This window comes from Aspergillus foveolatus (genome assembly GCF_047715535.1).
Source record: "Aspergillus foveolatus strain CBS 279.81 unplaced genomic scaffold BDW70scaffold_54, whole genome shotgun sequence".
NCBI classification, from domain to species: Eukaryota; Fungi; Ascomycota; class Eurotiomycetes; order Eurotiales; family Aspergillaceae; genus Aspergillus; species Aspergillus foveolatus.
Window position 1 is genome coordinate 68459 of NW_027396118.1, and position 27382 is coordinate 95840.

A 27382-nucleotide genomic window follows, 5' to 3' on the forward strand; every position below is an offset into this window, starting at 1 on the left:
CCAAGGTCTGGGATGTTTATACGTTGCTGAGGACGGTCTGACTCATCGTAGGTCCCCGCACTTCGATATTCAGCCAAAAGTGAGAGATAGGCTTACGGTGATTGCGTATACTTAGTTGTTATCGATGCCACAAGGCTCAATCGTTTTACCAGTGTTTCCGAGGCATATCAATATTTGAGTTAGCTTGGATGTGACACCCAATACCCCTACGACTCATCGTTGTTTGATCAGAGCCTACGATTTACGACTCTAGCGCCTGGGAAGTTTGGGGCAATGGCGACGGGCTCCAGTAAGACACTGGCCCGCAGAAGCTCATTTCATTCCTCAGATGATTTCATACTTCCTCCACGATCCGCTTAGAGGGTACCGCAGTTAGAGATGACGACCTTCTTCTTGGTCGCACCGCTCTGGGAGCCGAGCTTCTCAACAGCATCGACGACCTCCTGACCCTTGACAACCTCACCGAAGACGACGTGAGCACCGTCGAGCCATGAAGTCTTGACAGTCTATAAAGTATCGCATTAGCATCTTTTGCTGCCGGTATCAATGGCACGACTCACCGTGATGAAGAACTGAGAGCCGTTGGTGTTGCGGCCGGCGTTGGCCATGGAGAGGAGGTAAGGCCTGTCGTGCTTGAGTGTGAAGTTCTCGTCCTCGAACTTCTCACCGTAGATGGACTTGCCGCCAGTGCCCTAAAAAACCAGAATCTTAGAATCTTTGCATCACGCGGTTCCCAGACAGACTGCGACTCACGTTTTGGCGGGTGAAGTCACCACCCTGGAGCATGAACTGGGGAATGACACGGTGGAAGGGAGAGTTCTTGTAGCCGAAGCCGTGCTGACCGGTCGCAAGCTCACGGAAGTTGCGGGCGGTCTTGGGAACGACATCGTCGAAGAGCTTGAACTCGACGCGGCCTAGAGGCTCTGGAGGGGCATTAGCGAATGACACGGGTCAGGGGCGGCAAAAACGAGAAACTTACCGCCGTTGGCGGTGATATCGAAGAAAACGTTAGCCATTGTGGCGGTATTAGGTGTACTCGACGGGAATAGCTGAGCAAAGTGAGACTGGAAGGAAGAGAAAAGAAAGCGCTGGGGACGGAGCTCCTTATATCATAAATTCTCGGTGCGGGGCACTTCCGGACCCCGCCTTTGTCAGCAAGCCGGCCACTCGAGCTCTGAGCTTCCAGCCCAGTCAGCCAACCATCTTGTCGTTGCAGCACGGAATCTTATTCTCGAGATTCCAATCAGCTATCTTCCGCGTCCCACAGGTCTCCGTTGTGAGCCACCAAGGTGTCTTCATTTGTTGCGTCCCGAGGTCCAGATCTGGACGAGATCTTCAACGCGCGTCTCGAGTTTGGCTGCCTGCGTCATTCTTGGCGCCGGAGCTCAAGAATCGGGCATTTGCGTAGCTGACGTGTGGAGGTCAGTGTTCATATGGTAGCTACGAATTGAAGATGAGTACTGCTTCTAGGATCAAAGAACTTGCTTCTTTTGCATTTTAGAGTCCGCGAACACGTCGTACGTGTCAACGATCAAGTGTCAACAAACCCCGCGGCGCGTTCTGCCTGAGGCTTCAAGCACTACGACTTTTCTGCACATCAATGACTGTTAACGAGCTTTCAGCAAGGTATGCAAAGTTAGAACTGCAGCATCATTGATTCTTTAAAGTACCCAGTCTACGTCATATTTAGTCATGAAACTAGAGCTGAGCCTGAAATACTGCTAGGCATATAGTAAGCTGGCGCAGTAATATAAAAACCAGTCAAGGGGATTGCAAAGGACGACCGCAGAGTTCGAGAACAAGGTCAAGAAATTCAATGAGCGTAGACACTAAGCACGACCCATTGGTTTCAGAAGAAAGGATATCTTGCTCCTACTACCCTGACGATGAATTTCTTCTCTTGTGTCCGTTGTCTCCCGCTCTTCAACCTCATCCCTCATCGCAAACCATGAACACCGGTTCCTTTGTAGAACTGCTACATATTCCGTTATCAAACCAAGTCGCGCTTTTCTCATTGTGCACGAGGTTCGAGCGGGGTTATTCCCCAAGGGGTTGCACTCAACTAAACGCCCTTTATCTCCCGTTGAGGACTTCAAATCTCGATCTAGACCGCACTCCCGGTCGCACACCGAATGGCTTCAATTCTTGAGGATAGCGGAGGACGAATACTCACTGGAGAAGATACTGATGTCTATGTAACTCGAGGTGCTCAAGCAGTCAATTTCTGGTTGTCTAATAGACCGTCTAGGACAGTTGTGACATCGTTCGAGGTGAGGCCAGCCTGACAGTAGAACCGTAACACACTGATCGCTAATCCTTTGGGTATGTGAGAACTCTCCTGCTAAGTCTGCAGCATTCATCCTTCCAGCCTTTATTGTACCCATGTCAGGGTTTGGATAGCCGACGTCCACTCCTTATTGGCCTTTACCTCGGACGTCTACCCGTACTTGGGCGCAATGGCCGAGGATAAAGTGAAGGTCTTCCGCGCGCCTTGGGTGACAATAGCCGACAAATAGGCTCGTTTGTTCGGAGCAGACTCGGTCTTGCACATGCTATTGTCTTTCGTGAGTCTATCCCCGGCTCGATGAGAGGCTCTCCATGTACTTGCAGCTGCAACGAGATCATTCTCTGAGTCATTTGTTCCTCACGATGCGTGCCAGACAGCATTATAAACACCCGGATAAGTGTCAGTCTTCAGTTCTGCAATTGAAGTTGCTGTCTCTAATGCAATGCGCGCAGTTGATAAGCCGGACGCTGCCTTATCATGATCAGCCAAGAGGTGTACATGAGAATCAACAGTCCCTTTGGCGTCCAGTTGCATTATACAGGAGGTGAGACAGCACTTTTAGTAGCTGTCGGAAGCTTTAAGGGCGGAACTTGTGATGACGTGGTGCCGGCTTACCACGTACGTCTCAGCTGTATTGAAACGCCTTAGTTGAAAGCGAGTCTCGTAAGAGAGGAAGATATCGACTTTCATCGCAATTTGTCTTGGGGGCTTGGAGGAAATGGAAGGAGGCTTCGTCATCTCGAATTGCTTCAGCATAGGCTGCCCGTACTCCGAAGGACCAGTTAAGAGCAGCATTGAATCTGTTCTTACTGTTTGTGTTAGACCAACTGTGTGGGGTGTATACTTGCCGGACCTGAGGTAAGTTAAAGTGTCTGCATTGGACCCATCTAGTGTCAGCCAGGATGGATATCAGAAGGGGAAGGACACTGTTAAGCGAGCGGTTCTGCAGAACGAGCACAAATACCATGATATAGGAAGTGAGAGACTTCATACTCTTCATTGTAGTAATCGTCCTTATGGCTTTCGCCATGTGTTTCCCCAAGGAATGTGCTGCTGTAGTGCCGCCCAGGAGCCACCAGTGGGGCCCACATGCCCTGAGCCCTAATATGTCTCCTAACTTCTCGTCTAACGGGCGTATATTATGTTCGGATCTGGTGGTTCAGCTTGTCACTGCAGCCTGCTCTGGTTGCTTAACCGGGAATCAGAGACTGAAGCCGGGCAGATATTCAACACAGTTCGAAGGTTTCGCAGTGGAGGACCTGCGTTTCAAGTAGCATGTTAATGGTCGTACTGAAGGTCGCGACGCTACCACTTGAGTTGCAGGGGTCAGGAGCTAATAAGCGATAGTTGGACTCTGGTTTGCAGAAGGAAATGCCTTTTTCATGGTCTCTTTTTAAACTTCCTAATGAAAATTTGTTCATTCTGGATGCTGAAGCAAAGTTTGACCTCGGCCAGGCCTACAACAAGTACGTATGCGAAGGCGCAAATGCTATCAAGTAGTGGGAGAATCTTCAACACCTATTCCTTAGCCACGACGACAACTATATCTGTATGGGTAAGAGGATTTGTGGGGCAACTTCCTCAGCAGTAGCTGAGAACGCTGTTCATAAAGGAATTCAGACTCCAGACGCCAGAAATCGCGGCTGCTAAGCCCGGCATTCTTGCCAGTGCAGTATTTCCACATCATGGTGCCTTGGCCCTTCGGGATTTACCACTGCTTGTATGGTTGGGTAGTGTAAGCCCGCGCTTTTTTGTAACTTCAGTCCAGCAAGCTATCGAGCTTTAGTAGACGATCATACTCTTGGACTACTTGCTCAATCGATACACAATTTTAGGTCTTAGTAGCTGGAGAAGTCTAAAGGAAGGTCTAGGTTGCACATTCAATCAGTCAACTCTCTGAACGCGTCGCTGAGCAGGCAGCAGACTGCGCTTGTGTCTACCTACGATGGCCGACGTATTGAGCCTCTGCCACCTCAAGGGCTATTGGATTTGTCTGGACTGTCTATGTGCGGGTTTTTGCCCGGAGTGTCGCAAACTATCGGAGACGGGGTCCCTTTTCTTCTTTACTTTTACTTTTTAATGATATATACATATACTAATTGAGTCCAGATCATGTTAAAGCCTACAGCGGTTCGAAAAAGGTGTACCTTAGGAGATGAGACTTGACCCTTTGTAGAGCAGAGAGGCAGTTACACGGTGGGATCTTTGTTGGCTGAGGGCTCCACTCTCCACTCTCCACTCCCTCTTGCTGCCCTTCTACGGTAAGGCCGAATCTTCCGATTTCACTATCCCCGTTCCCCCACCTCACAACATCTTCCATCGCACTATGCCCAGCCGCCGAGTCCGAGTTCTTCTGTCGGTCGATTTCGACGCGGTCTCTGGCTTCCTGGGGACTGGTGCCTCCCCGACCAATGGGCTCGCCGATTTCAGCAGTGGCTACTTTGCAGCCCAAGTGGGCGTACCCCGCCTGCTGCGTCTCTTCCAAAGGCATGGCATTTCCTCGTCAGTGACCTGGTTCGTCCCTGGTCACTCAGTGGAGTCGTTCCCCGAGCAGACCAAAGCCATCGTCGACTCGGGAGCGGAGATTGGGTGTCACGGTTATGCACATGAGGGTGCAACGCAGTTAACAGAGGCCCAAGAGCGAGACGTTATCAATAAATGCGTCCAGCTTGCTACAGAATTGACTGGGAAGAAGCCGCTCGGGTGGAGGGCACCCCTGTATCAACTGCGGGAGCACACTATCAGTATCCTTGAAGAGCATGGCTTTCTCTACGGTGCGTCACCCTTGGCGATTCACGGTACGCATTCTAACCCCGTCTAGACACTTCCTTGACCCACCATGACTCTTCTCCATATTTCTTGCTGTCAAGAACAACACCCCAGCCAATCGACTTCTCACCGTTAGTCCCAGCCGCATCGTGGATGCATCCGCTCCCGCCACCGGCTCCCCGGACAGCCAGTACGCTCGTTGAGATTCCCTGCAACTGGTACATGGAAGACATGACGCCTATGCAGTTTCTCCCTGCAGCCGCGAACTCGCACGGCTTTGTCAGTCCCGAGACGATCGAGAAGAACTGGAAGGCCCGCTTTGAGTATCTCTACAATGAGACTATCGATGGCGTCAAGCAGGACTTTATTTTCCCGTTGATCTTGCATCCGGACACCAGTGGGATGGCACATGTTATTGGGATGATTGATAGGGTCATTGGATGGCTGAAGGGGTGGGAGGGGGTTGAATTTGTTACATTTGGGGAATGTGCGAAGGAGTGGAAGAGCAGGCAGTAGTCCAATGCTTGATATGAATTCTGCTTGCCGTAAAATTGTCATAAAACTACAGGAACTATGTAAGTTTATAGGCTTTGAATGCGGTAAGAAAGAAGGAGCTATCTGGGTTTATGTCCATCAAGCCAATTCTACCAAGTTCATATCCCTCCCATTCCCTCCGCTCCCACAGCGGTTATGCTGATACTTGTCATTCAAATGTCGAATAAAATTATCGAGTCCAAATTTACCTGTTATCATGATAGTAAGAAATTCAAGTTCCTTTCTGACTCGTATCCTTCTCTTTCTCTGCGTCCCTACAGTCCTCAGTACTCTCAAAGTCTTCAAAGCGAGACCCTAGATCGGTACTCACCTCATCTGCAGCCTCCTCAACCCTCTCAGTAACCTCTCATACTCGTCCCCGTCATACCCCATTCCCATCCTCATCCTCCTCCAAACCTCCTTTCCCTCCTTTCCGATGACTCGGACTTTGACCTCCTTTCCCTTATTCACCCAGCCCCTCACACTCCCCGTAGCCCCAAGACGGTCGAGTTTGTCCCTCTCGACCGCGCGCCCGTCGAGTTCGCGAGCCAAGACTTTGCTGTAATCCGGATTCGCCGGACTGATGAAAAGAGGATCAATGCTCCCGTCTGATCGAAGCTTGACCTCTTCTTCAAAGCATGCGAACTCGCTCTCCGGGGTCGTGGTGGATGGATCGTACGCTTGGGCACAGAACCCGACGGCGTTGTCGGTGCCGCTGCAGGTTGATTCGGCGCGTTCAGGCCTGAGGATTGTCCTTTCCAGAATCTCGATCTGGTTCATTTCACCGCTCGACATGCCCGTCTGGGCCTGGGATGGAGACGGCGGTTTGGGTGTTGTTGTTATGGTGCGAAGACGGAGTGAAACGGAGGGAAGTACAGCACGAGACTCTCCTGCTCTGGCGGCGAGCACTCGAAGAGCGGCTGTAGATTGGTTGAGCCGGAATGTCATCTTCAGTTGATTTTTGTAGTTGCTTTCAGCTTTGTGTTGAAGTGTCAGCGTGTTCGATCTGGTTTGTGGAACTCATGGATCACGGGTATTGAGACGAGCGGCGGGTGTAGGTAAATGTAGGTTAAAGGACATTTTTAACATGGACAGCTAGCGATCGTCCATGGATATACGTCTGACGTCAGCTGTACCACCCTATACTTGAGCAGACTAGGGCCCCGATTTCTTACAGTTTCTTCCCCGCCCTATGTGTCGAGCTTGGCCGGTTTGATGAGTCTAGGATGTTGCGGTAGAGCCAGGGTCGGGCGCCGTCGGTGATTGCATGAAGCCTATCTGGAAATGAATTTCCTCTTGCTTCGTCCAATCTTGATCAGCGGCATTTGAGTCCATAGACGTTGAGCTGCTAACCTGGGGAAAGCTTAAGCTGAGAACCATGGGCAAGCAGGTGGGACTCTAGCCTGTCGCCACTAAGAGTCTGGCCAATTCTTTATTTCTTCTCGTGACGAGCATCTTCCACCAGCTACTGAGGTATCCCATAGTCTTAAATCGCATGTCTACGGAGCAATCAAAATACGGTCTGGAGAATCTAACAGAAACAAATTTATATCCATTTTGTACAGAACAAAACAAAAAAGAAAATAAGACACTCATCACCGTCAAGCTACCTGATATACCTAAACGCCCTCATTGAATGGAATGTCTTGTAGACACCATACAGCGTCGAGCCGACTCCCACGCCGCCGGCGCCCCAGGCTGCACCTTGGCGATACAAGCTGGAATAGGGAATGTGGCCGTCTGTAGATGGTCTCTGGTATACTTTTAGTAAACGCTCTTTGGACAGAAGATGGAAGCGTACAGTTCGCAAACGGCGTCCAGCTGCTTGGCCGCCGCGGCCGAGTAGGATTTGAAACATTGTGTTCAGATTCCTTGAGGATGATATTGCTGTGGAGTAGTGGTCTTGGAGAGCCCTATCTGCTTGAGAAAAACAGCGAACTTGGTGAGGAGTATATATAAGGTTTGAGTGGCAGCATGACGTGGAGATGAACAGCGGATCCATGGATCACTAAGTTTCGACTACACCCCCATACCGTCGGTACTGTTCCTCAGTCCATGATTTCGAACTGAAATTCAATGCTTGCCACATTTCTATTGAGTGATAGTGGGATGATCCTTTGGGATGGTTCTCGATGACCGACGGCCTGAGGCACGGGACATGGCCTAAGGCGGTTAGCGCGGAATGCTCCAATACAGCTGAGGTTTGGGTTAGCCAAGTCGATGGCGCCAGGTCCCATCAAACAAAGCCAAGGAGCATCAAATCTGCACAATCTCAGCGGTTGAGGTTCCGTTGAATGATATATACTCTCTAGTATCTACCGCATATCTGATAGAGGATCTATATCCATTCATTTTTCTTAGCAAGCGCCACCTGGCTGATCCTGAAGCCCGCTTTTCCTACGACCAAAAGCGACGCTATCAAAGGAAATGCGCGTCAAGAGGGCTCTTCAGAGCCCTTCAGCGGAAAACTCCATTCAAATATTGATCGAATGAGGAAGGAAATATTGGTAGCTGCATTACGACTCAAGATAGGGAAGCGGGCGTTTTGAAAATAAAGAGTACGAGGCCACGCGAGGCATGGGCTATGCGGATGAGCAGCTGTCACTTACACTGGCTCCATTGGGCAACATATTACTAGGGAAAACAGTCGATATGCTATCTTTTTAAAGCCTGAAAATTACGGTCAGGAAGCCGCAAATGTCCAGCTACGGGCAGCCATATGCGGTGTTTCTTGAAGCATGGGCTTATGTGAACACCTCAGACGATGACAGAAAGACGCCTTAGTCTCTGTCATCCAATGCGGACAGTGAAAGGCCGCTGGTAATCTCAGCGAAGGTCGGACTAATTGGCGCACAATCCTGAAGAGAGACTGAAGACTGAAAACTGGGCCCGACCTACTGTTGACTCGAAAAAGGGTGTGGCTGTTAATCGCAAGGATTCTTGCTGCATTCGAGAAGCAAACCACGAGAAAGACGACACGCCGGTATGGCCGCTTTGAGTCTGAATGATATATCGCAGGCCTCAACGGACGGGTCTTTTGCTACTCACTTCTGTGTCCATCATAAACCAGAGAGGCATGTCCAGTAAGTGATTCGGGTCAACAGGTCTCATATGGCTGAATCCGTGCTGGTTGAATGTTGGGCCGGCAATGAATCTCGATTGACCATGTTAATCACACTGCACCTTGCGGAAAGCTGTTTCGAGATCGCTTCGTTATTGCCGTAGATCGGCTGATCGACAATGCACCACTGCCCATACATGGGCGATCTGCTTGTCCAGACTGGTCACGTCCTAAGCTTAGCAGATAGGGGCCAGTCTGTTGGCGGCGTAGAAGAGATTTGAATTTACATTCTGGTCTTCCAATCTTGTATTCAGGGTCAAATCACCCAGACCGGGACGCGCTCTGTTCGCACGTGCCGATGATCATGGCTGAAAACCTACGGCAATGGATTTTCCACGATAAAGGCCTAATTAGCAGATGATTATGCCGATGATGGTACAATTAATCCAATTCCCACTCTTGGGTTTGTCGATAACCGAGGAGTCTGGAATAATCCACGATTATTCCTGGGACAGGGGACAAATGACGTGACTAACTGCCATATCAGCTCAACGTCCTAAGAGCGAGCGAGGTATTCTAGAGGCTAGCAACACGGAAGACCGGCCCTACTGAGGGCCATAGAATTTAGGGCCCGTCACTCGTCTCGTGTATGATCGGACGAAGAGGATACTACAGCCCTAGCTTGATTCATAAAAACTCCAGCAGCCTTCCCTCAGTATTAACCACCGACAGTAAACAGGAAATCATTCCGCCACGCTCAATTTTGGTACATTCCTCACATTATTCTAATTGCCACGGTCTCTAGGCACTTCGGATACACAGAAAAGTACTGGCTGGGTGAGATACTTTCTTGCACTATCATTGACATGGCGAACTGGGGACGGCCCAGGTGGTTTCCAGATATTTTGAGGCTAAAGACTAGGCAGCCTCGAAACAAGAAGGAATACACCATGCAAAGCAACGTTCCTCGAAAACTAAATGCAACAAGAACAAGTAATGTCGTAGTCGATAATTTAGTCTAGATTAGGCTGCAACGGACCAGACGACGCTTATATGTGCCCCTCCACCTTAACCTCCAACTCGTCCCGCATCTCATCATCTCAACCATCGACGAGCTTTCCAGCCAAGTCATCCAAGACGCATCAAGACCAATGGGCGGCACAAGACCTCGCATTCGTGATCTCGGCTACAGCCCTGGGCGATTCAGGCCAGGCCCGAGAAACTCGCTGCTCGACGTGAAAGGTACGCTTGTGCCAGCATACCATCATGAGCTCGCTAGCCTAACGTGTTAGGCGTCACCGTTGGCCAAATAACAATCCACAAAGGTCCCGACGTCCATACAGGCCTGACACTAATTTTTCCACGCGGAGTTAACGGAACCCGTCAGCACCCCTGTTATGCGGCCAGCCATGATCTGAACGGGATGGGCGAGTTAACGGGATCGCATGGGATTGCAGAGTGGGGGTATACAAACAGTGTACTTCGCTCCTTCTATCGTGTTCATCAACTTGAATTTTATTTGTAGGGGGAAAAGCTAATGAGATATCTGTGCAGCCAATCGCCCTCACAAACACAGTATCTATCGGGAAAGTCTATGACGCCCTGTTCTCATTCCAGTTCGAGCAGGCCGATGCACTTGGCGAAGATGACATTGAGTCAGCCCGGCGCATGACTATCCCGGTCGTGGGAGAGACCTTTGACGGGCTGCTAAACGACATACGGCGCTCGGTGATCGATAATGCTATCGTGCACGGGGCTATCGAAGCCGCCAAAACGCAGCCTGAAATCCTCGAGGGAAACCACGGCGGCGGAACAGCCATGAGGTGTCACGGCTGGAAAGGCGGGACGGGCACGAGCTCGAGAATTGTCCCGGGGGTCGGTGGGAAGGAATATACACTAGGCGTGGTAGTGCAGGCGAACCATGGCGCGAAGCTGGACTTGAGAATTGGAAATGTTCCAGTGGGCGAGCTTCTAGAGAGAGAGAAAAAGGGGGAAGACATCGAGGAGGCTCCGTTGCCGGCTGCTGGAAGGGCGGCGGAGGGAAGTGAGTATCTGCTACGGTGTCTTTTAGACTTGCTATCGCATTGCTGACGATTTTTTTCCAGGTATCCTGGTTGTCATTATGTGAGCTTATTCTATAAGTTCGTAGTGCATTGCTAACCAAGACAGCACTGATGCCCCTCTCCTCCCTCACCAATTACGGCGCATCGCACAGCACGCCGGAATGGGAATCACGCAGGTCAGTGACCCCTCATTCAGCATTTAGCCTGACTTTCTTTTGACATGCCCATCTCTTACGCCACTTTCCCAATACAGGTCGGCGGCCACTCAGCCGGCCGCAACGCCTCAGGCGAGATCTTCCTCGCACTCTCGACTGGCAACGTACCGAAAGAGCTCACATCCGGTTCTAATGGCTTCGACTACCTTCCTCCATTGGAGACCCATGCTGTCGAGACACTGAAGAACGAAGCCATTGACTCCTTGTTCTATGCCACGTCTGAGGCGGTGGAAGAAGCGATTCTGAATAGTTTGTGTAAGGCGGAGACGCTGAGGGGGTTCAAGGGGAGGTGTACAGAGGCTTTGCCTGTGGATAAGGTGAGAGGCCTGTTGGAGAGGTATATGGTCAGCATAGATTGAGGACGGTAGAATTCCTCTCTCGATAAAGACGACGTCTACTTTCATAACATATGGGTTCCGCCGCTTCACAAACGAGTATTGCGCCCTTCGGTTATGCCAATAAAGTATGCAAGTAGTAAGATAAAAGTAGAGCCATGCCCCCATGGCTAATTCCCAGCAGCAGGCATGTGGAGAGGGCATCAGTTACCTTTAGACAACATGATCCATGTCAATACTTCACACCGAGATCCGAGGACCGTATTAAGAAGATGTGTCTCTGGCATGAGACTGGGGCCCAGACTTAGGCACTTGAAGTCTGAAAGTTATGATAACAGGTACGAGAAGTTCATCTATCGTACTAATCCACTTCTCGGCCCCTGGCCTGCGAGTTCCTCTATCCAATGTTAGCTCCATCGGATAGATGCAGATGGCTTGTCGAGGCCGGCAACATCAAAGAGAATTCTTGGAATGAAAAGCACTTGCATTCAGTACTAATAGATCAAGGAGCCGTCAAAGCAGATGTTTCCAGACTACACAATCCAGGACTGTACCGAAATAAGCGGTTCCCGCTGCTTTTTAGCATCTGTCCACTTCTTCGTTTACTCGGTTTGCATATCATCTACTCTTCTTTAATCACCATGAATCTTGAAAACTGGTCCTTTCTTCCTGCAGTTGAATCCTGCTTAGAAGATGCTACTCCTAAGACTACTCAACTGTTAAGATCACTAAATATGGGTAGGAGCTACACAGTGTACAGAATGGGGTCAATCGATAGCACAGCCGAGATAGGTGATGTTGCAAATCATTCCAGAGATAATTTTCATTGGATTAACTCCTAGGAAAATAATTGTCCGTGGTGGGTTATCCTAACTGTAGGGTAATTAAATAATAAATAGACTAGAGCAGACGCAGGCAGAATAGTACCAATATGCTGAATGCACACATGGGTTGCAGTTGACCGTCAAGGATGGAGCGGTTAGTCCCTCGCTGCGTCTTCACACCATTAATTCGCATGTGCAAGCAGACCCAGATCACAGCGCAAGCGCAAGACCCAGCACACTGACAGCACCGACCACGCTCGCGAAGACAGAAGGACTGAGCATGCCGGCACCATCACCATCTCCGCCGCTGCCGCTGTCGTCGCCACCACTGCTCTGGCTTTCCTCATCGCCACCACTCGAAGAGCCTGAGCCTCCCGTAGGCCTGGCTTCAACACCGTACGCGGACTCGAAATAATCCCAGACATCATCTGGGAGATCCGTAGCCCAGGCCGGGTAGTTACCGTCCTGGATCTCGCTGTATATGCTGGACAGTGAAGTCGGGTTCGTAAGGTCGGAAAGAGCAGAGCTAGGCACAGCGCTCATGATCTCGGAAACGATCGAGCTGGGCATTTCGAAGATGCCCTTTGTGCTGGAAGAGTCGGTGCCGGAGTCGGAGTCGGAGTCCGAGGAAGAACTGGAGGAGCCGCTGATGCCAGTGGCTACGGGGATGTCGCTTGAGTCTTGCGATTCAATCCATTCGTCGAGCGTGGGGACGTCGCCTGAGACACCAGTAGGTACTGGGAGGTCACTGGGGCTTTCATGTTAGCAGCGCGGCCAGTTTTGAAGGGCGATGAGCGACATACGTGGTGGACTCCAGTGCATCCATGGCGTCTTCAAGCCAGTCCTGGCCCAGGGCCATCGACGAAAGGGCAAGGAGGGTAAGGTATTTGGCGTGCATATTGACAGATCTGACAAGAAAGCGAGGTAGAAAGAGCGTAAAAAAAAATCAAGGAGCGGAAGGTCGAAATGTACAGAGTAAAAGAGAAGAATTGATATAGATGAAGAAAAAAAATGCCAACGGTTGCTGAAGCTATGTTCAAAAAGTCTGCCATCCAGAGCACTATGGGCCCTTCATATAGGGTTCACCATTGAACATCGCAATAAGACACTTCGTGTTTGACAGCAAAACAAAGTTCAAACCAAGTACTGAACGGCCGCCTTAGAGGCGCTCCAGCCGTTTCGAAACGTCCTCCCCTCGTATTCAGTCTTATCCACCTTACCCAACCGGGAGGATTTGCAACCGCATCTCGTATTCAGATGGACGATCCAGTTGCAACCCTTAATCGATATGGCATATGTAGCCATCCGGACCAGAGAAGATTTTTTCTACCAGATGATACAAGCGGCTGAATTGTCCCCTTGGCGGCTCGTATCAACACCAGCTCGTCGGCAAAGTGCCGGTGCCTCTGCCTGCTACTATGATGCCTGTGCCTTGGGTCCGGAAGGGCCCTTTGCGTCAGAACTGAGTCGGAACTGAAAATGGCGGCCACGGCCAGTGGATACGAGCCCCTGCGTGGGCTATGCATTTCTGAGGCTCTCCTGGATTCAGCCGCAGTCTGTGTGGACACACACTCCATCAACTATGAATGTTCTGCCTGCTAACACGACACTGACACAAAACGAAGGAATGCGAGGTTACCGGTAAAATGTGAAGCGTTCCCAGCCAGCTGGTGAGTCGAGAGACTTAATCTCACTCCGATTCTGCAAAAATACGCGCGAGCAACCGACCTGGATGTCGACCGGTCTGAGTCGCGGCTCGTTAAGCCTAGTCGACCCTGGCGAGACCAGAACGGGGGCAGTCTGCAAACATCAGCCTCATAATCCTGAAGCGCCGGCCCTAAGACTTTGCAATCTCTCCAGACGGCGATTGCGCGATAAGAAGGTGGCCATCCTGAAACCTGACCAGGGGCATTCAATATTTGCACAGCGACCTCCCTTATCGCACCACAAAACCCGTCCCTAATGTGACCAATCGTCTGAAGGTGGCAGAACCCTTCCTGCGGTGCTCTCAATCAGTGGTGAGAATTGGTACCTGATAAATCTCGATCCTGGCCTCCTGACCCCGTTGATTGTGTGTTTGTGCATCAGGCATGCGATCCGCTTGGCTCCGATGACTGCAATGGCTCCTGTTCCTAGTGCATCCAGCTAGAGACTCCGGACCATACTATTTCGTCTACTGACATATCATCACGTCGACCGTTTGACTGGCTGTGCAAGTTGATAGAAGAACGTTTTTCCGTCGAGAGAGGGTATACCATAAGGAGCGTCCTGAGTCACCTTCAAGGCTGGGAAGGTAGTCGTGGGGCCAGGAAAATTCCATCGAAACCGCACATCATCCTTAGTCAAGACCAACACCAATTGTTTAGAAGGGCGCCTCGGATTGCTGCAAGATCAGAGTCGCGTTCTTCTCTCCAAGCAACGAGACGAGCTCCGCTGTCCTCACCTTTGCATCCTTACGGGGAAGTCCCAGAAACCAAGATTCAAACTCGACCAGTTATCCTAGATAAGCTGGTTATGCTAGGTAAGTTACTCCTTTTTATTCATGGTTATATGGATGAAGTCTATCTATTATACATTGTTCGTTACATCATAACTAATGGTCACGCCTCGAGGTCGACCGGGAATTTTTCGCGGACTATCTTCCCGTACTTGGTCAGCAGCATCGTGAGCGGCACGAAGCCCAACGCTATGAAACCCAGCAAGGAATTCCCCCACCCTAGTCCCATTGTCTCAAACATCTTTGGACCAGCCAGTGGCAATAGTGTACCAATAAGGGACCTCGTCGCCGTGAGCGCCGCATTTCCAGAAGCAGCATACCTGGGATAACAATCGATGATATAAATCTGGATCGGCATCCAGGCCCCCATCAGTCCGAGCCCAAAGGGCGCCATTCCCAGAATCGGGACGATCCAATGAGCCTTCTTCTCAGCGGCCCAGCCATACCAGAAGAAGCTGATGGGAATCCAGCACGACCAAAAAACCATTGCCGGCAGCCGCATTTCCGGCTCGAATTTGCCCCCGTTGCGGGCGGCCAGTCTGAGGAGGATCTTGTCGCTCGTCAAGCCGATTATTGCCAGCCCGATAAACTCGGGGATTCCAATGCCCAGGTACGAGAGGCCGGAGAGGCCTGGGGAGAAGCCATACTGGTCGCCAAACGTCGTAGGTATCGTGGTGAAGAAGAGATAGAGCAGGCCGTAAAGGAGGGCAATGTACGTGGACACGAACAAGACGATCGGGGATTTGCAGAGGAGAACGACGGGGCGTTTGAGGCCGAGTTTGAGGACCTGGCCCGGCGATTCGGTTTGGCCCTCTGCCTCATACACACTGCGCAGGTCGCTCCGACCGAGTTCCTTGGACAACTTCGCCGTCTTCCATCGCAGCAAAACCGGCGCGTATGTCTCCTTGTTGAAGCATTCGATGGCGATTGATAACGCCCCGCCAGCGATCAGCAGGAGCCAAAAGACCCAGCGCCAGCCGATGGACTCGCCGACAAAGCCGCCGGCGATAGGGCCAACGACCGGTCCCATCAAGGGGCCGAGACTCCAGAGCGCCGTGGCTAGTCCGCGTTGCTGGACGGGAAACAGATCGGCAATCACTCCAGCACCGAGAGTGATACAGCCCGATCCGCCGACGCCGGCGAGAAGACGGAAGATGATCAGGGAAGCAAGGTTTGGCGCCAGCGCGCATCCAATCTGCCAGACGACGAAGAACCAGTTCGCGCAGCTGAGCACAATCCTGCGACCATAGATCTCGCTCAGCGGGGCGAGCAGCATGGGGCCGAACTAGCGCTCATTAGCACAGATCGCCAGCCACCGGGACGACAGGCTAAACGTACAGTATACCCGAGCAGGTAAATGCTGACAGTGAACGAAAGCAGCGTCTCATTCGTGATCCTCATATCGAGAGCCAGGTCTTCGAGCGCGGGCGAGAAGATACTCGACGCAAGGGGGGAAATGAACGTCACCGCGCTGACGAGGCCGAGAAGAGTCCATTTGCGCGACGGGGCGAAGTTCATCGGGTTGGCCGGGTCGTCCTGCCCATCCCAGCCGACAACGCCACGGTCGAGGTCGGTCTCAGGGTGCACCGTGCGCGTCGAGGGCTCGCGTTTGACCGAGGTCGTCGTGGGAGTCTTCTCTAGATCGACTTGCAGCCCTGACTCTGCCGGGGGTCTCTTGTCTTTACGATCCAGCGAGGCATCTCGGCTAAGGCTTGGGCGCAGAGTGCTTTGCGAAGCCATGGCTGACGAGCTGTCGTTCCTGATCTCTCTCGTTTTCCTTTTTCTCCCTTCTTTTGTCCTTTTTTGCCCTTTTCCTTCCTCTTCTTTCCTCTGTCAGCCGTCTAACCGATCGCAGGGCTCTGCACTGCACGAGAAGAAAAGGGGGAAGGTTACAGAGAAGAAACAGGGAAGCACGCTAGAAGAGAAACAAGACCAGAGGCTAATCAAGCAGCGAGCAACGATCCTTCTATAGTGGGCAAGACTCTCGGGTAACCAGGCCGATCGTCTTAACAGGCAGCTGCCCCCGCTTGGCTGTAGCCGATTATGCACTGGAAATACGTGATAATTGCGAGCTATGCATGGTAGTGCCCATCTCCAACGGTCGTAGACAGTGTAGTGGGTGCTGACAGGTCATCACGGAATCTGATCGCCCGGCACCGTTTCACATCCAACCCACCCGAGGGAAAACGGGGGCGTTTGGCTTGGGCTGGCGCGCCCCCGCGCATTTTCCCCCAGCCCTACAGCGTCATTCCGCACCGCAACGGACGCAATAGATGCAACAGAGGCAGCGAGGCTGGTATCCCGCAGCCGCCACTCCCGTCGCGCTCGTTTGGACGGTAGAAAACAACTGCCTCCAGCAGTGGGCGCGACCCCGTCCTCTTGGAGATACGACCAACCGCTCGCTCGATCGCCTAACGGCGGGCTATCATATGGCTGAGGCTACGTCCCCTCACCCGGCGCGTCTCCAGAGCGAGTCTAGCTATACCGGAACAGGTAAGGATGGCCTGGCCCCAGTGGGCTGGAATCGACTCGATTCCACCACTCGCGGGCCCCCTACACAACATTGCCTTGACATGAGAGGAGGAGAATTGTTGGAGGTGCAGGTCTAGCTCCAATATTGCTTTCACCAATGCATGATATGCGCACGATTGCAGCAATAAACGCCTCAGGCCGCCTGCTTGACTCGCGCGCTGCCACAGGGCGCCAGGATCAACCGTATAGGCTTGTTTGTTTTTTTCGAAACGTCGACGCGTGGCCACTGACATGGGTCCCCTGCCACCGCTCGCTGCCACCTCGCTAGTATGTTCTTCGGGACCAACGGTGATGACTAATCGCGTTAATCGTCTCCCTGCGCTGCGGTTCCCAGTTCGTGGTCTGACTGCTTTTGGCAGTACACGCCTTCTGTTCGTTTGCTGGCGCTGTCGGTCGGGAGATCGTCGAAGCGAGCCACGGCCCACAATGTAAACGCCATTGACATGCGGCTTGGCTTGGGAGTGGACATACCGTGTACTGAGTACATTACTGTGTACACTAATAACTTGCCAGAGTCGGCCTCGCAAACGCAACGTACCCTCAGTTGTTCAGATTGTTTGAATGTATTTTTCATTCAAGTATGTCTATGGGGTGAAATAATATTGAATTGTCAAGCATGATTTCAACATCGTATATTTCTTGCGTGATTGCCATTTACTTGGGTGGAGATAAGGCGCTTCCAAAAATATATTTCTGCCGTTCGGCCTAGCTCGTCTCGTAACCAACCTGCATTGGCAACGTGCATTAATAGTAGCAGTTCATTTCGACGGGTTCACTACTGCAGAACGATAGGCCAACGTGCTTTCTAAGGATACTTGAGGCGCTATACAGCGCCTAAAGATTGGATTAGGGTTCCTCTGCCGCAAGGCACCCGATAAGGAAGGACGGGAAGGACTCTTGTTTCGCTCCTGACCAGTCATTGGAGGGCCAGGGCAGAAGCGCCTACTGTAACAACTTGCGATATCAAAATATGAGACTAAAGATCAGATGTAGAGTCATTGGTTACAGACGGTCACTGGCGCGGCGCTGTAGCCGCTGGCTGGAGGCAAGAAACTACAAAAGCCCTCAACCTCTGCGTCCATCATGAGTCCGCACCAGAATTCTCTCATTCTTTCTTTAGAACATTTGCTAGCACAACTAGAAAATGCGAAGTCAAAGACCCGGAAGCCACCTCAACTACGAAAGCTATACGGTGGCCTTGATCTGTCCTTTGGAGGTGGATTTAAGCGCCGCCCGCTGTATGCTCGACGAGGAGCACGGACGAGTCCCTGGCAATAATATCGACCCAAACTCATATATACTCGGCACACTGAGCGGGCACAATGTCGTATTGGCCACACTGCTCGAAGGGTCACAGGGGCCCAATGCTGCAGCACTTGTGGCAGCGCATCTGTTGCGGACCTTCACCGCGGTAGAGCTGCGTCTGCTGGTCGGATGCGCAGGCGGCGTACCCAGCCGCAATACTGATATTCGTCTAGGCGACGTCGTCATCAGTACTCCAACTGGAACGTCCGGGGGTGTCGTCCAGTATGACATGGTGCGGGAAACTGTGGCTGGCTCCCAGCAAAAAGGGTTCCTCTGCCCGCCGCCGGCGCCATGGAGATCGATCATACTGAAGATGAAATCCGATCACAGATTGCGGGCCAATCGCATTGATGAATTTATCTCTAAGATGATGCACAAACACCCTGAGTTGAAGGCGTACTGGAGGCCGCTGCCCGAGCGAGATGTTCTATTCGCAGCGGACTATCACCACACCGTAACGGAAGCTCCATGCACACATTGCGACAGAGACAAATACGTCGCCCGGGCTAGACGGGCCCAGCCAATGAAATCGGAGATATTCTACGGTCTCATTGCGTCGGGGAATCGAGTGGTTAAGAATGGCCTGAAGCGGGACATCCTGGCTCAAGAGGCTGGCGGAGCGATCTGTTTCGATATGGAAGCCGCTGGACTGATGAACGATTTTCAGTGCGTCGTCGTCCGTGGCATTGCTAATTACTGCGACTCCCACAAGAATGACGAGTGGAACGGATATGCCGCCGCAGCTGCTGCAGCGGTTGCTAAAGAGATGCTCACATACATACTTCCAGTCGGTACGGAAGAAAGCTGGCTGCCAAGTTCGTTTGGACATTATGCTAATTATCAGTAGAGCCTGTTATGCGCATGGATACCCTTAGGTTGCGAGACCGGATATTGGGGTTCTCAGAGGAGTTGCATACCTACAGCTGATTGGAGGCAAGGAACGGATAGAGCAGGGATTGAAGTATCTATACCAGCGACATATTTCCTTCGTCTTTGTTGTGTAGTTAGAGGTGGATCGATGGGTCAAATATGGCTTAGTCGAATATGGGTCCCCAGCTAGCGTTGGCTAGAGACCTGGATGTTAATATAGCACTTACAAGACTCCTGCATCGTTGCTAATCTGGAACGCATTGAAGGTTCAGATTCGCTTCCTAATCATGGACTGGAAACCGTAATCGAATAGAAAACGCTCGCGTGCCATGTCGTAATAATGACCGGAGATACTCCTACACAGCCAAGCAGTAGCTTAGATGTTTGGGATGGCCGTGGAAAACAGGATATAATGAAGCCTTTCACTTCTGGCACCTCTTGCCAAAATGTACAGGGCTTGTGAGAGGACGGCTGTAGTGTTGATCTTTGTCATTGAGGTTGTGTGCTGATGACGATGCCCAAGTACTTTAAATGCCTTTAAGAGCGCCTTTAAGAGCGCTGTCGGGCCTGTGATATAGAAACCTAGATTCATGGGATATGCACCAATTGGTGCCCCAATCATATCACGTACACGGGCCGCATAGCATAGCTTCTATCGATATATGAGGACAAGATTCCTCAACATATATGATATGAATGTCATCCCTCTGGCGGAGTAATCAGCACCCCGGGCAGTTTTCCCTGATAGGACTGCTATATACACCATATGAAGACGGGTAACTATACAGCACAGTGGAAGAGAGACTGCCGTCCTCAGCTTGACCAGAAATCACGCTCTATGCTTTGTGAGCATACGTATTGTCCGGTCAGTGGCTTTGCAGCTGATCTCTGAGCGTAGGACGCGCAAGTAATTTCCTTGGCGTCTAGGCTTTTGGTCGTTCTGTCAGGATGGACGTCATTGTGAGAGCTATGGTTGCCCATCTTCAGCATGGCCAGTGTAGTGGTTTCCAACAGCTTATATGCGAGTAAGCCAACTGGGCCGCACGAGCGATTCGGCCAATCGAAGTATAAATAATCTTGCTCTGTCCACTACGGAAGCCAATCATGGAAGTTGACGAACCCTCAATTCGTCTGACAGCACTAGCCTGCCCAACAATCATGTACTCTGTACAGTCTGCCAAGGAGCATCGATCTCCTGGTGTCACAAGTGACGTGTGCTCCTCATTCAGCCAATTGAATGCTGCAATTCCGCTGTGTCATCCTGGGTGAAACGATTGCTGGAAATCTCTTGGCCCTGAACAACCAGTAGAACGGCTGCTGAATGTGCCACTACATATGGTGGGGGCGCAGCACCCCTCAACCGGAGTGAATGTACAGCAGTTTGCCTCGACAGAGTCAATCAGCATCGCTACCAACATTCTTGCTGCCTAACGAGACACAATTGCCATTGCAAACACAACTGACATCGTCCGTATCCCGAATTACGTCTGGTATTGACCATATAAGAAAGATTGACAACCACCTGAACCAACAGTACAGTCAGCGCACATTGATGCCCACATTCCAGTCTGTGCATTATCACCATATTTCCCCTTTTCAGTATGCCCTCTGGCACCTCCACTCTCGGCTGGACCCTCGCAAACTGGGGCACCTTACCAGCAACCTGGACCTCCTCGTCCTGCACCCCCTCGAGCATCATCTACTATGCCGAAGACGACGACCCGGACATCCCCGAGCTCTTCGAGTCCTGCCCCTCCACCACGTTTGATAGCTGCCTCCCTGAACCCACAAATTCCGACTTGATAGACGACTTCCTCAGCAACCAGCGCAACGTACCCTACTGGTCTCCCGGCGTCAACTGCCCATCCGGATGGGAAGCCGTCGGATCGGCCGCACGGCCGAGCGACGGCGATGTAACGTCCTCTGGGCTCTTCACAGTCGGTGCGATCCCAACCGGGGACTGGGATATCCCGGATAACGATTATATTCAACTGGGCTTCCATGATGCGTTCGGCGCGCTGCTCGACCCCAGCGAGACGGCTGTTGCTTGTTGTCCTAGGTATGCACCCTCTCGGCACCCATCTACCATTATCCCCTTTGTCCTTCCTCAGATCGCAATATTGACCACTAATACAGCTCAATGACCGCCGGCCGCAACGGGATTTGCTACTCGACCCTCCCGGACCGCGACATCCGCACCGTATGTATCGCAGACTACTCCAACGCAGACGGGAACCTGGAATTCATCAGCACGAGCTGGGTCTGGAATGGGGTGACCAGGACAGCCAACATCGCCGTTCCAACTCTGACTATCCCTCGCACGCCGACACGTACTTCCTCGAGGACTATCGACGCTGATGAGACGGGGGATATGGTGGCCGCGACCTTGCAGGTGCCTATCTATTTCGTGCGCAGACCGGGTGACGGTGGCGGCAATGGGAATGGCAATGGGGACGGGAATTCGTCGGACTCGGGGAATGGTTCAAATGGGTCAGGGACGAGTGACGCGGATACGGTGAATGAGACGAATGCCGCGAGCGGTTTGTATATGCAGGCGGGCTATACTAAAGACTGGGGTCATCTCGGCGGCATGTTGGGCGTCCTGGCTGCGTCGTTGCTGGCTGGAGCCGTGCTTGTCTTGCCCTGGTAGGAGGAAGCGCAGTCCTTATATTAACTGGATGTCTGGCGTCGTATGCCGGCTGGAGCGTGCGAACTTCGTCCTGTAGCGGCACGTGTCGGCTTCAATCAGGCTCTATACCTCAGGCATGTAAATATGGTTGTTTGATATCCATTTACACTTTGGCTTGCAAAGTGAAAAGCGTTCGTGCTCGAACGTATTTCCCAGAACTGACAATTTAGGAGCTGAGACTTGCCGTGACTCCTAAAAGAAAGAAAGTAAATAAAATTATCTGAAATATTCGCATTCGCTATCTTACGGAGTAATCAGTGCTTAACGCCGAAGGAGATGCGGTCGAATTCCTATATTCCAATCCACCTACCTGGTCCGCTAAACAACAGCCATAGTCGACACGTTGACGTTAGCACCCACGCCAGCATTCATATCGAACAAGCCGCAAAAGTCGAAGTTCGTGTCAAGCAGCTGGATGTCCGCAAGCGACGGTTGATCGAGGTAGCCCGAGATATCTGGAAACTCCGCGTCTGCTTCAGGCAGTAGTGCACTTTGCGGCTCAGGTTGGACTTCACTTGGGGGATCAGACATTATGACAGCCCGCGTGCTTGTAACATCTACGGTAGCAGGCCTGGCCAGTGATTCTTGGTGATGCTGCCGTTTCGACGCATCTTTCAACCCTAGAATCTCCCGCGCGACTATCCCAACCTCCCTATATGTCCGTTGTCCCATGGACCAGTACTCTCCGAGGACCTTGAGCGCACCCATACTGAGCCGGATCCGCTCCCGCGCTAGCTTCAGCGCCTGGCTATGGTAGTGGAACCGACACGCGGCAAGATGCGCGATGACAAGGTTGGAGATCATGCAGATGATGAAGGGAGTATGTGTTGCTATGTTTGTGGGAAGTGTTAGAAGGTCGTCAAAGGCTTCGATCGCACGCAGCACCTTTGCGGTGTGGAGCTGGCATTCCGGTGCGTTGCAGCCTCGGAGACTCTCTGGGGGTGGTGGAGGCGAGCAGTGGGCTATAGACTCGATGGGGGTGTAAGATAGGGTTGAGAGCTGGCGGTGCAGCTCGACAACGTATCTGATACTAGTTAGCATGTGCATTCACAGGAACAGGCTATTGAAACAGGGGGAGTACGTTTGAATTATCATGTTTGCTTTGAACAGAAGCTCGTCTACGGTCCCATCTGCCCGCACGAGGTTCTTCGACGGATGCAGTAGAGATCGCCAGGCTGTGACGGTGGCATCTGCATTTGCGCAGATGGCAGGTGCATTGGCGATTGTCATGCTCTGGCGAGCTGCGAGGGCGAGATCAAGCCCTCGCGTGAGACCGACTAATTCGGCAAACGAGGAGAAGACGCGGTCATCGTCGTCTAGAAACTCGCGCATGTCGTAGTCTTGTAGCGTTCTCGGACGGGGAATTCTCTGCACCATTTAGCAAGGTTTTACTATTGAGATGAAAAGCTCGAAGAGGATGAGGGCAAAGCATACTCCCGACTCATACTCGGCTTCATCGCAAGGTAAGTCGCAGTTCATCTCGACATTACTCGTCCTGAACGGAAATGTGCTTGTACTGCCTGCTATATGCGCGTCCGTCATGTAGATCTGCCACCAAGTGCGTCGCCAGCACTCCTCGAGCAGGGGATCGCTGCTGCCATTTGCATAGGCGTACCCCTGCCGCTGCATCCCTAGCTCCAGAGCGATTACGATCGCTCTGTCAAGTAAGCCCAGAGCTTTCTGGGGCTCATTGGCCCAGTAGATCGCAATGGACAGAAGCAGGACTGCCTGGACGTCGAACCCCGTAATCGGAGAGTTCGTGCCGATCGACGAAACAGCCGCCTCGGCCTCGACTTTCAAGGCTGCCGAGAATGAGGACTTTGCATACACCGAGCCGATGAACTGGATGACCGAAACCAGCGCTTGCAGGTCTCGCCCGTTGTGGGCGAGTCGCCGTCTCAAAGCCCATTGGGGCAGAACGCACGGATGCGCAGAATGGAAGAAAGAGTAATACTGCGCGAGGAATTGCTCGTTAACCGACGAGTCGCCCAAAGGATCACTATTCAGCGACAGTGAAGCACTCGTGGGCTCTGAGTTGCTGCGCTCCTGCTCGTCATCTGAAGTCGAGGCGGCAGGGCGCATACCCATCGTAGACGGGAGTGACTGCTGCGGCGGCACATAGAGCTTCGCCGAAGGATCGGCGTAAAAAGGCGTCGAGGCTGAAGTTGTACTCGAGGACTGTTGCGCTTGCGCCTTGGTTCTTCTTCCACCGCGCCGGGATTTCATATAGACGCACTGCAGCCCCTCAGTCCGACAGCGGGCACAGACGGGAGTTGTCGCATCACATCGCAGATGCTTTGAGCGGCAGGGGACGCATGCCAGGGACACTCGACGGGTCGTAGATGACGGTTTTTCGGTCATTGGTATCTTTCACGTTCGTTCTTTGCTTGGAGATGATTTAGTGCGTGGCCGTTGAAGGACGGACAAAAGTGAAGCAACGCAACGCAAAGCGGGGATGGTTAGAGCACTTCAGCTGGCCCTTGGCCTGCCAGCTGCTGACCGAAAGCCAATTCGTTCTTCCACTGGAGTTAATCCCTGCATGGCGCAATCAGTCAGGATTGAGTCAGCGTGGCTGCTTTCTGGAAGGGCCTTTTCCGCGGTGCTGCGGCTTGGGGCGATGGTGTCATGGACTGTGGAAGTGAGATCGCGCAGATCCACGGATCTTCATAGGCGTGACTGACTTGACCCTTAGTCACTTCAATAGCAATTCGGCCGACTATTGAGTTTTTCTTATGTCATCCAAACATTCCCCAACCGTTGAGGTGGTACTCAGGGAACGGCGATGGATCTTTTCTGATGGCGCGAGGCGGAGGCGCACTATCCCGAATTCGCTGCTTTCTCACTGTCGATCTATACCTAGTACCAAGCTTTCTCAAGCTTTCCAAAGTTTTCAATTATAGGGTGTCATGCTTCGCTTAGTAGTCTTCAGGCTTTGACAAAATACTAGCCTGGAAGAGGCTCAAACGGCCGATATGATTACCACCCGAGGTGTCGTGAGGGCCTTCCATTAACAAGAATCCATTGGACTAAATAGATAGCACGAACATCATATTGGATTTTTCTTCAGATACTCAGGATAGCTAGCTTACGAAGACGAAAACAAAGCGCGGCCAAACGCCTCCACTGGCTTCTGGTCGTTCGACGGCCCAACAAGCCTTCGCAGATCAATTTCGTATTCCATCTCTAGACTTTCCAGTAGAGTCGACGTGAAATTACGTGGAGAGTTTCGCTCATCTTGTCCACAGTGAGTGCTCGCGTCCGCGAATCTCAATCCCTTAGATTCACCACTACCCTTGTTCGTCGCCTGGACATAAAGAACAGCATTGCGACTCACGAAGGCCGAGACTTCAATTGCCGGAGGCCTTGAAGATTTCCTGGACTCGCAGGTGATATTGAGACTGAATTCAGCGAGGAAAATATCCTCCGGCGTCGGGTCGAAGACGTACTGGTCTCCAAGCTCGAACTTGGCGTGGTAGTCGATAGCCGGAATCTCGCGCAGGTAAACCTTCATGGTAGTGGTATTGTGCTCAAGATCCCTGTTTCTGCATGACGCCATAAATGCTTGTTTACCGAATGATGGAAGAGACTGGGCGCCGGGAATGATCTCGACGACACTACCATCCGTAGTCGATATCGCGACGCCAGGACGACTCGTCGAACATGAACTGCCTACCCACCAGTCATCTTCTGCCATATAACTGGACATCAAGGCGGCGCCCCAGAGGGCCGCCTCATTGAGGTTATCTGAATTGGCGATCCTGGCGGTCTTGTTGAACCACCCCGCTACACGACCCTGAAGGCCGGGAAAGGACTTAGAGGCCGGTGTAAAGATTAGGTCTGTAATCTGGGTCGCCGATAATCTAGCCTTGGTCAGGGCATTGTGAATAGCATGGACGCTGGATATCTGGACGTTGGATGTCAGACAGGGCTTCTCTTGGGCATGGCTGGTTTTAGCTTCTTTGTTCTCGAGGATAGGGTTTTCAAGCGTGAGATCGTCAAGAAAATCCAATACGGCACCGTTTCCCGTGTCGGCCAGACCGGAACTATCTCTATCGGGATAGCTCGCTTCAGAGACATTGTATACTCGGTGAATGGATAAGGTATCGAATACACCGTCCTCGATTTCGAGGACCGTAACCGTGAGAGTGTCGAAGTCGTCGGCAAGATCATATATCACCGCATACCGTTCGCCATCCGTCTCAGATAGTACGTCCAAGCCCAGCGCTATGGCTATGCTCGTTGCCTCGCGCATAGTGCGGATGATTGGTAGATTAACCATGTCTCCTGCTGTTCGAATATTGTAAACGAAGCTATCTACCGTGTTCATGCCATTATAGCCATAGGGAAGAGGGAGTGCCACGACAGCGCCGGTAATATTGATTCCGGAACCAAGATACGACTGAGCAATGGAGCGCATGTTTGCGAGGATGGGAGCGAATATATCCGTTGGCGTGAAGGAAGAGTTTGTGCCGTCTAAGGATACCTGGAGTGTCTGGTGACCCTTTTGCATGCTGTAGCTGAACATATCGCCAGGCCGATCGTATAGCGCACTTCCAGGGCTCTCGTCGGCGAAGTGACTCCTATAAAGTAGAGATCAGTCTATCCATTAGACTTGAGAAAAGGTTTAGGTATTACATCATATCCATTGCAGCCGTGAGCAGGTTCGGACCACCCAGCTTCTTCGCTTCATCGCCAGCAACTAAGCCTGCATTGGTCGACGATACATATGATGGGACAGAGCCCAGATTGTGGACTTGGTTGTTTTCGATAACGCCCACACGAGACTCGGAAGCTCCAAGGTGGATTGCAATCACTACTTCGAGGCATTAGTGTTGCAATGTAAAGAAAAAGACTGATGTACCCTTCTCTCCAAAGTACTTCTCGCGTTTCCACTCGTCCTCATTAGCATGCGCATTGGTTCTCAGTGCGAAGAGGGCGAAGAAGAGGCATAACGAAGCAATGGCTAACTGGGTAGTCTTGCTGTGTCCCCCTCGCCTGCGTCTCCCTGCAGATTGGGCGGCCAACACTCCTTTGCTCATCCTGTCATAAACTGTGTAATGTGTCTTGGAGCACCGACAATTATGAAGGAAAAGACAGGCGGTTTCCCATATATGCTGCCATCGAGAAGTCATAGGTTGAATGGCCGTTAGCCTCAAGACCTTGCTTACTCGCTACCAGGTCTTCAATAAACAATTTGCCATAACGTCGCGCAAAAATCAGTAGCCCAAACTCGGTACTCTAGGCTAAACCAAGACGGGAGAGACAAGTTCATGGCGATATCTGGCCTGAAGAAAGTGAGTCAATTTGACCTTGGCGTTGAGTGCGGTTAGTCAGCTGTGCGCCAGGAATCGAGGACCTGCCTCTTTAAGTAGCGGGATCCTCAATTTCAATAGCCTATCCA

The 27382-nt window shown here is 51.8% G+C and overlaps 11 protein-coding genes across 11 annotated transcripts; 4 read left to right on the forward strand and 7 right to left on the reverse strand.

Moving 5' to 3' along the window:
• Positions 1-269: 269 nt before the first annotated feature.
• Positions 270-1695, reverse strand: BDW70DRAFT_98106 (peptidylprolyl isomerase). Its single transcript, XM_073745336.1, has 4 exons — positions 980-1695; positions 754-923; positions 561-692; positions 270-506 (listed from the first exon to the last, which is right to left on the reverse strand). The coding sequence occupies exons 1-4, from the start codon at positions 1014-1016 to the stop codon at positions 357-359; spliced, it is 489 nt and encodes a 162-aa protein (XP_073593140.1). The 5' UTR covers positions 1017-1695; the 3' UTR covers positions 270-356.
• A 2885-nt stretch (positions 1696-4580) lies between these two features.
• On the forward strand, positions 4581-5585 carry BDW70DRAFT_141969 (polysaccharide deacetylase family protein). The gene is made up of 2 exons (XM_073737854.1): positions 4581-5061; positions 5109-5585. The coding sequence occupies exons 1-2, from the start codon at positions 4614-4616 to the stop codon at positions 5570-5572; spliced, it is 912 nt and encodes a 303-aa protein (XP_073593141.1). The 5' UTR covers positions 4581-4613; the 3' UTR covers positions 5573-5585.
• Positions 5586-5822: 237 nt separating this feature from the next.
• BDW70DRAFT_162693 (uncharacterized protein) lies at positions 5823-6538 on the reverse strand (the record flags this gene model as incomplete). The annotated part of the gene is made up of 2 exons (XM_073741171.1): positions 5823-5865; positions 5922-6538. The coding sequence occupies 2 exons, from the start codon at positions 6536-6538 to the stop codon at positions 5823-5825; spliced, it is 660 nt and encodes a 219-aa protein (XP_073593142.1).
• Positions 6539-7123: 585 nt separating this feature from the next.
• On the reverse strand, positions 7124-7676 carry BDW70DRAFT_141974 (uncharacterized protein). The gene is made up of 2 exons (XM_073737855.1): positions 7392-7676; positions 7124-7343 (listed from the first exon to the last, which is right to left on the reverse strand). The coding sequence occupies exons 1-2, from the start codon at positions 7590-7592 to the stop codon at positions 7197-7199; spliced, it is 348 nt and encodes a 115-aa protein (XP_073593143.1). The 5' UTR covers positions 7593-7676; the 3' UTR covers positions 7124-7196.
• Positions 7677-9120: 1444 nt separating this feature from the next.
• On the forward strand, positions 9121-11330 carry BDW70DRAFT_141975 (P1 family peptidase). Its single transcript, XM_073737856.1, has 6 exons — positions 9121-9893; positions 9944-10128; positions 10206-10695; positions 10757-10775; positions 10821-10890; positions 10968-11330. The coding sequence occupies exons 1-6, from the start codon at positions 9803-9805 to the stop codon at positions 11286-11288; spliced, it is 1176 nt and encodes a 391-aa protein (XP_073593144.1). The 5' UTR covers positions 9121-9802; the 3' UTR covers positions 11289-11330.
• Positions 11331-12164: 834 nt separating this feature from the next.
• Positions 12165-13059, reverse strand: BDW70DRAFT_141977 (uncharacterized protein). The gene is made up of 2 exons (XM_073737857.1): positions 12892-13059; positions 12165-12836 (listed from the first exon to the last, which is right to left on the reverse strand). Exons 1-2 carry the CDS (start codon positions 12984-12986, stop codon positions 12299-12301), a joined length of 633 nt encoding a protein of 210 aa, XP_073593145.1. The 5' UTR covers positions 12987-13059; the 3' UTR covers positions 12165-12298.
• Positions 13060-14462: 1403 nt separating this feature from the next.
• Positions 14463-16494, reverse strand: BDW70DRAFT_98185 (MFS transporter). Its single transcript, XM_073745337.1, has 2 exons — positions 15924-16494; positions 14463-15870 (listed from the first exon to the last, which is right to left on the reverse strand). The coding sequence occupies exons 1-2, from the start codon at positions 16323-16325 to the stop codon at positions 14689-14691; spliced, it is 1584 nt and encodes a 527-aa protein (XP_073593146.1). The 5' UTR covers positions 16326-16494; the 3' UTR covers positions 14463-14688.
• Positions 16495-18235: 1741 nt separating this feature from the next.
• On the forward strand, positions 18236-19493 carry BDW70DRAFT_141979 (5'-methylthioadenosine/S-adenosylhomocysteine nucleosidase family protein). Its single transcript, XM_073737858.1, has 2 exons — positions 18236-19213; positions 19270-19493. The coding sequence occupies exons 1-2, from the start codon at positions 18262-18264 to the stop codon at positions 19347-19349; spliced, it is 1032 nt and encodes a 343-aa protein (XP_073593147.1). The 5' UTR covers positions 18236-18261; the 3' UTR covers positions 19350-19493.
• A 1234-nt stretch (positions 19494-20727) lies between these two features.
• BDW70DRAFT_98198 (uncharacterized protein) lies at positions 20728-22121 on the forward strand. The gene is made up of 2 exons (XM_073745338.1): positions 20728-21351; positions 21429-22121. Exons 1-2 carry the CDS (start codon positions 20894-20896, stop codon positions 21940-21942), a joined length of 972 nt encoding a protein of 323 aa, XP_073593148.1. The 5' UTR covers positions 20728-20893; the 3' UTR covers positions 21943-22121.
• BDW70DRAFT_98201 (uncharacterized protein) lies at positions 22121-24457 on the reverse strand. Its single transcript, XM_073745339.1, has 3 exons — positions 23416-24457; positions 23063-23349; positions 22121-23005 (listed from the first exon to the last, which is right to left on the reverse strand). Exons 1-3 carry the CDS (start codon positions 24340-24342, stop codon positions 22300-22302), a joined length of 1920 nt encoding a protein of 639 aa, XP_073593149.1. The 5' UTR covers positions 24343-24457; the 3' UTR covers positions 22121-22299.
• A 564-nt stretch (positions 24458-25021) lies between these two features.
• Positions 25022-27255, reverse strand: BDW70DRAFT_141984 (Hsp70 protein-domain-containing protein). The gene is made up of 3 exons (XM_073737859.1): positions 26843-27255; positions 26617-26794; positions 25022-26561 (listed from the first exon to the last, which is right to left on the reverse strand). The coding sequence occupies exons 1-3, from the start codon at positions 27111-27113 to the stop codon at positions 25067-25069; spliced, it is 1944 nt and encodes a 647-aa protein (XP_073593150.1). The 5' UTR covers positions 27114-27255; the 3' UTR covers positions 25022-25066.
• Positions 27256-27382: the final 127 nt, after the last annotated feature.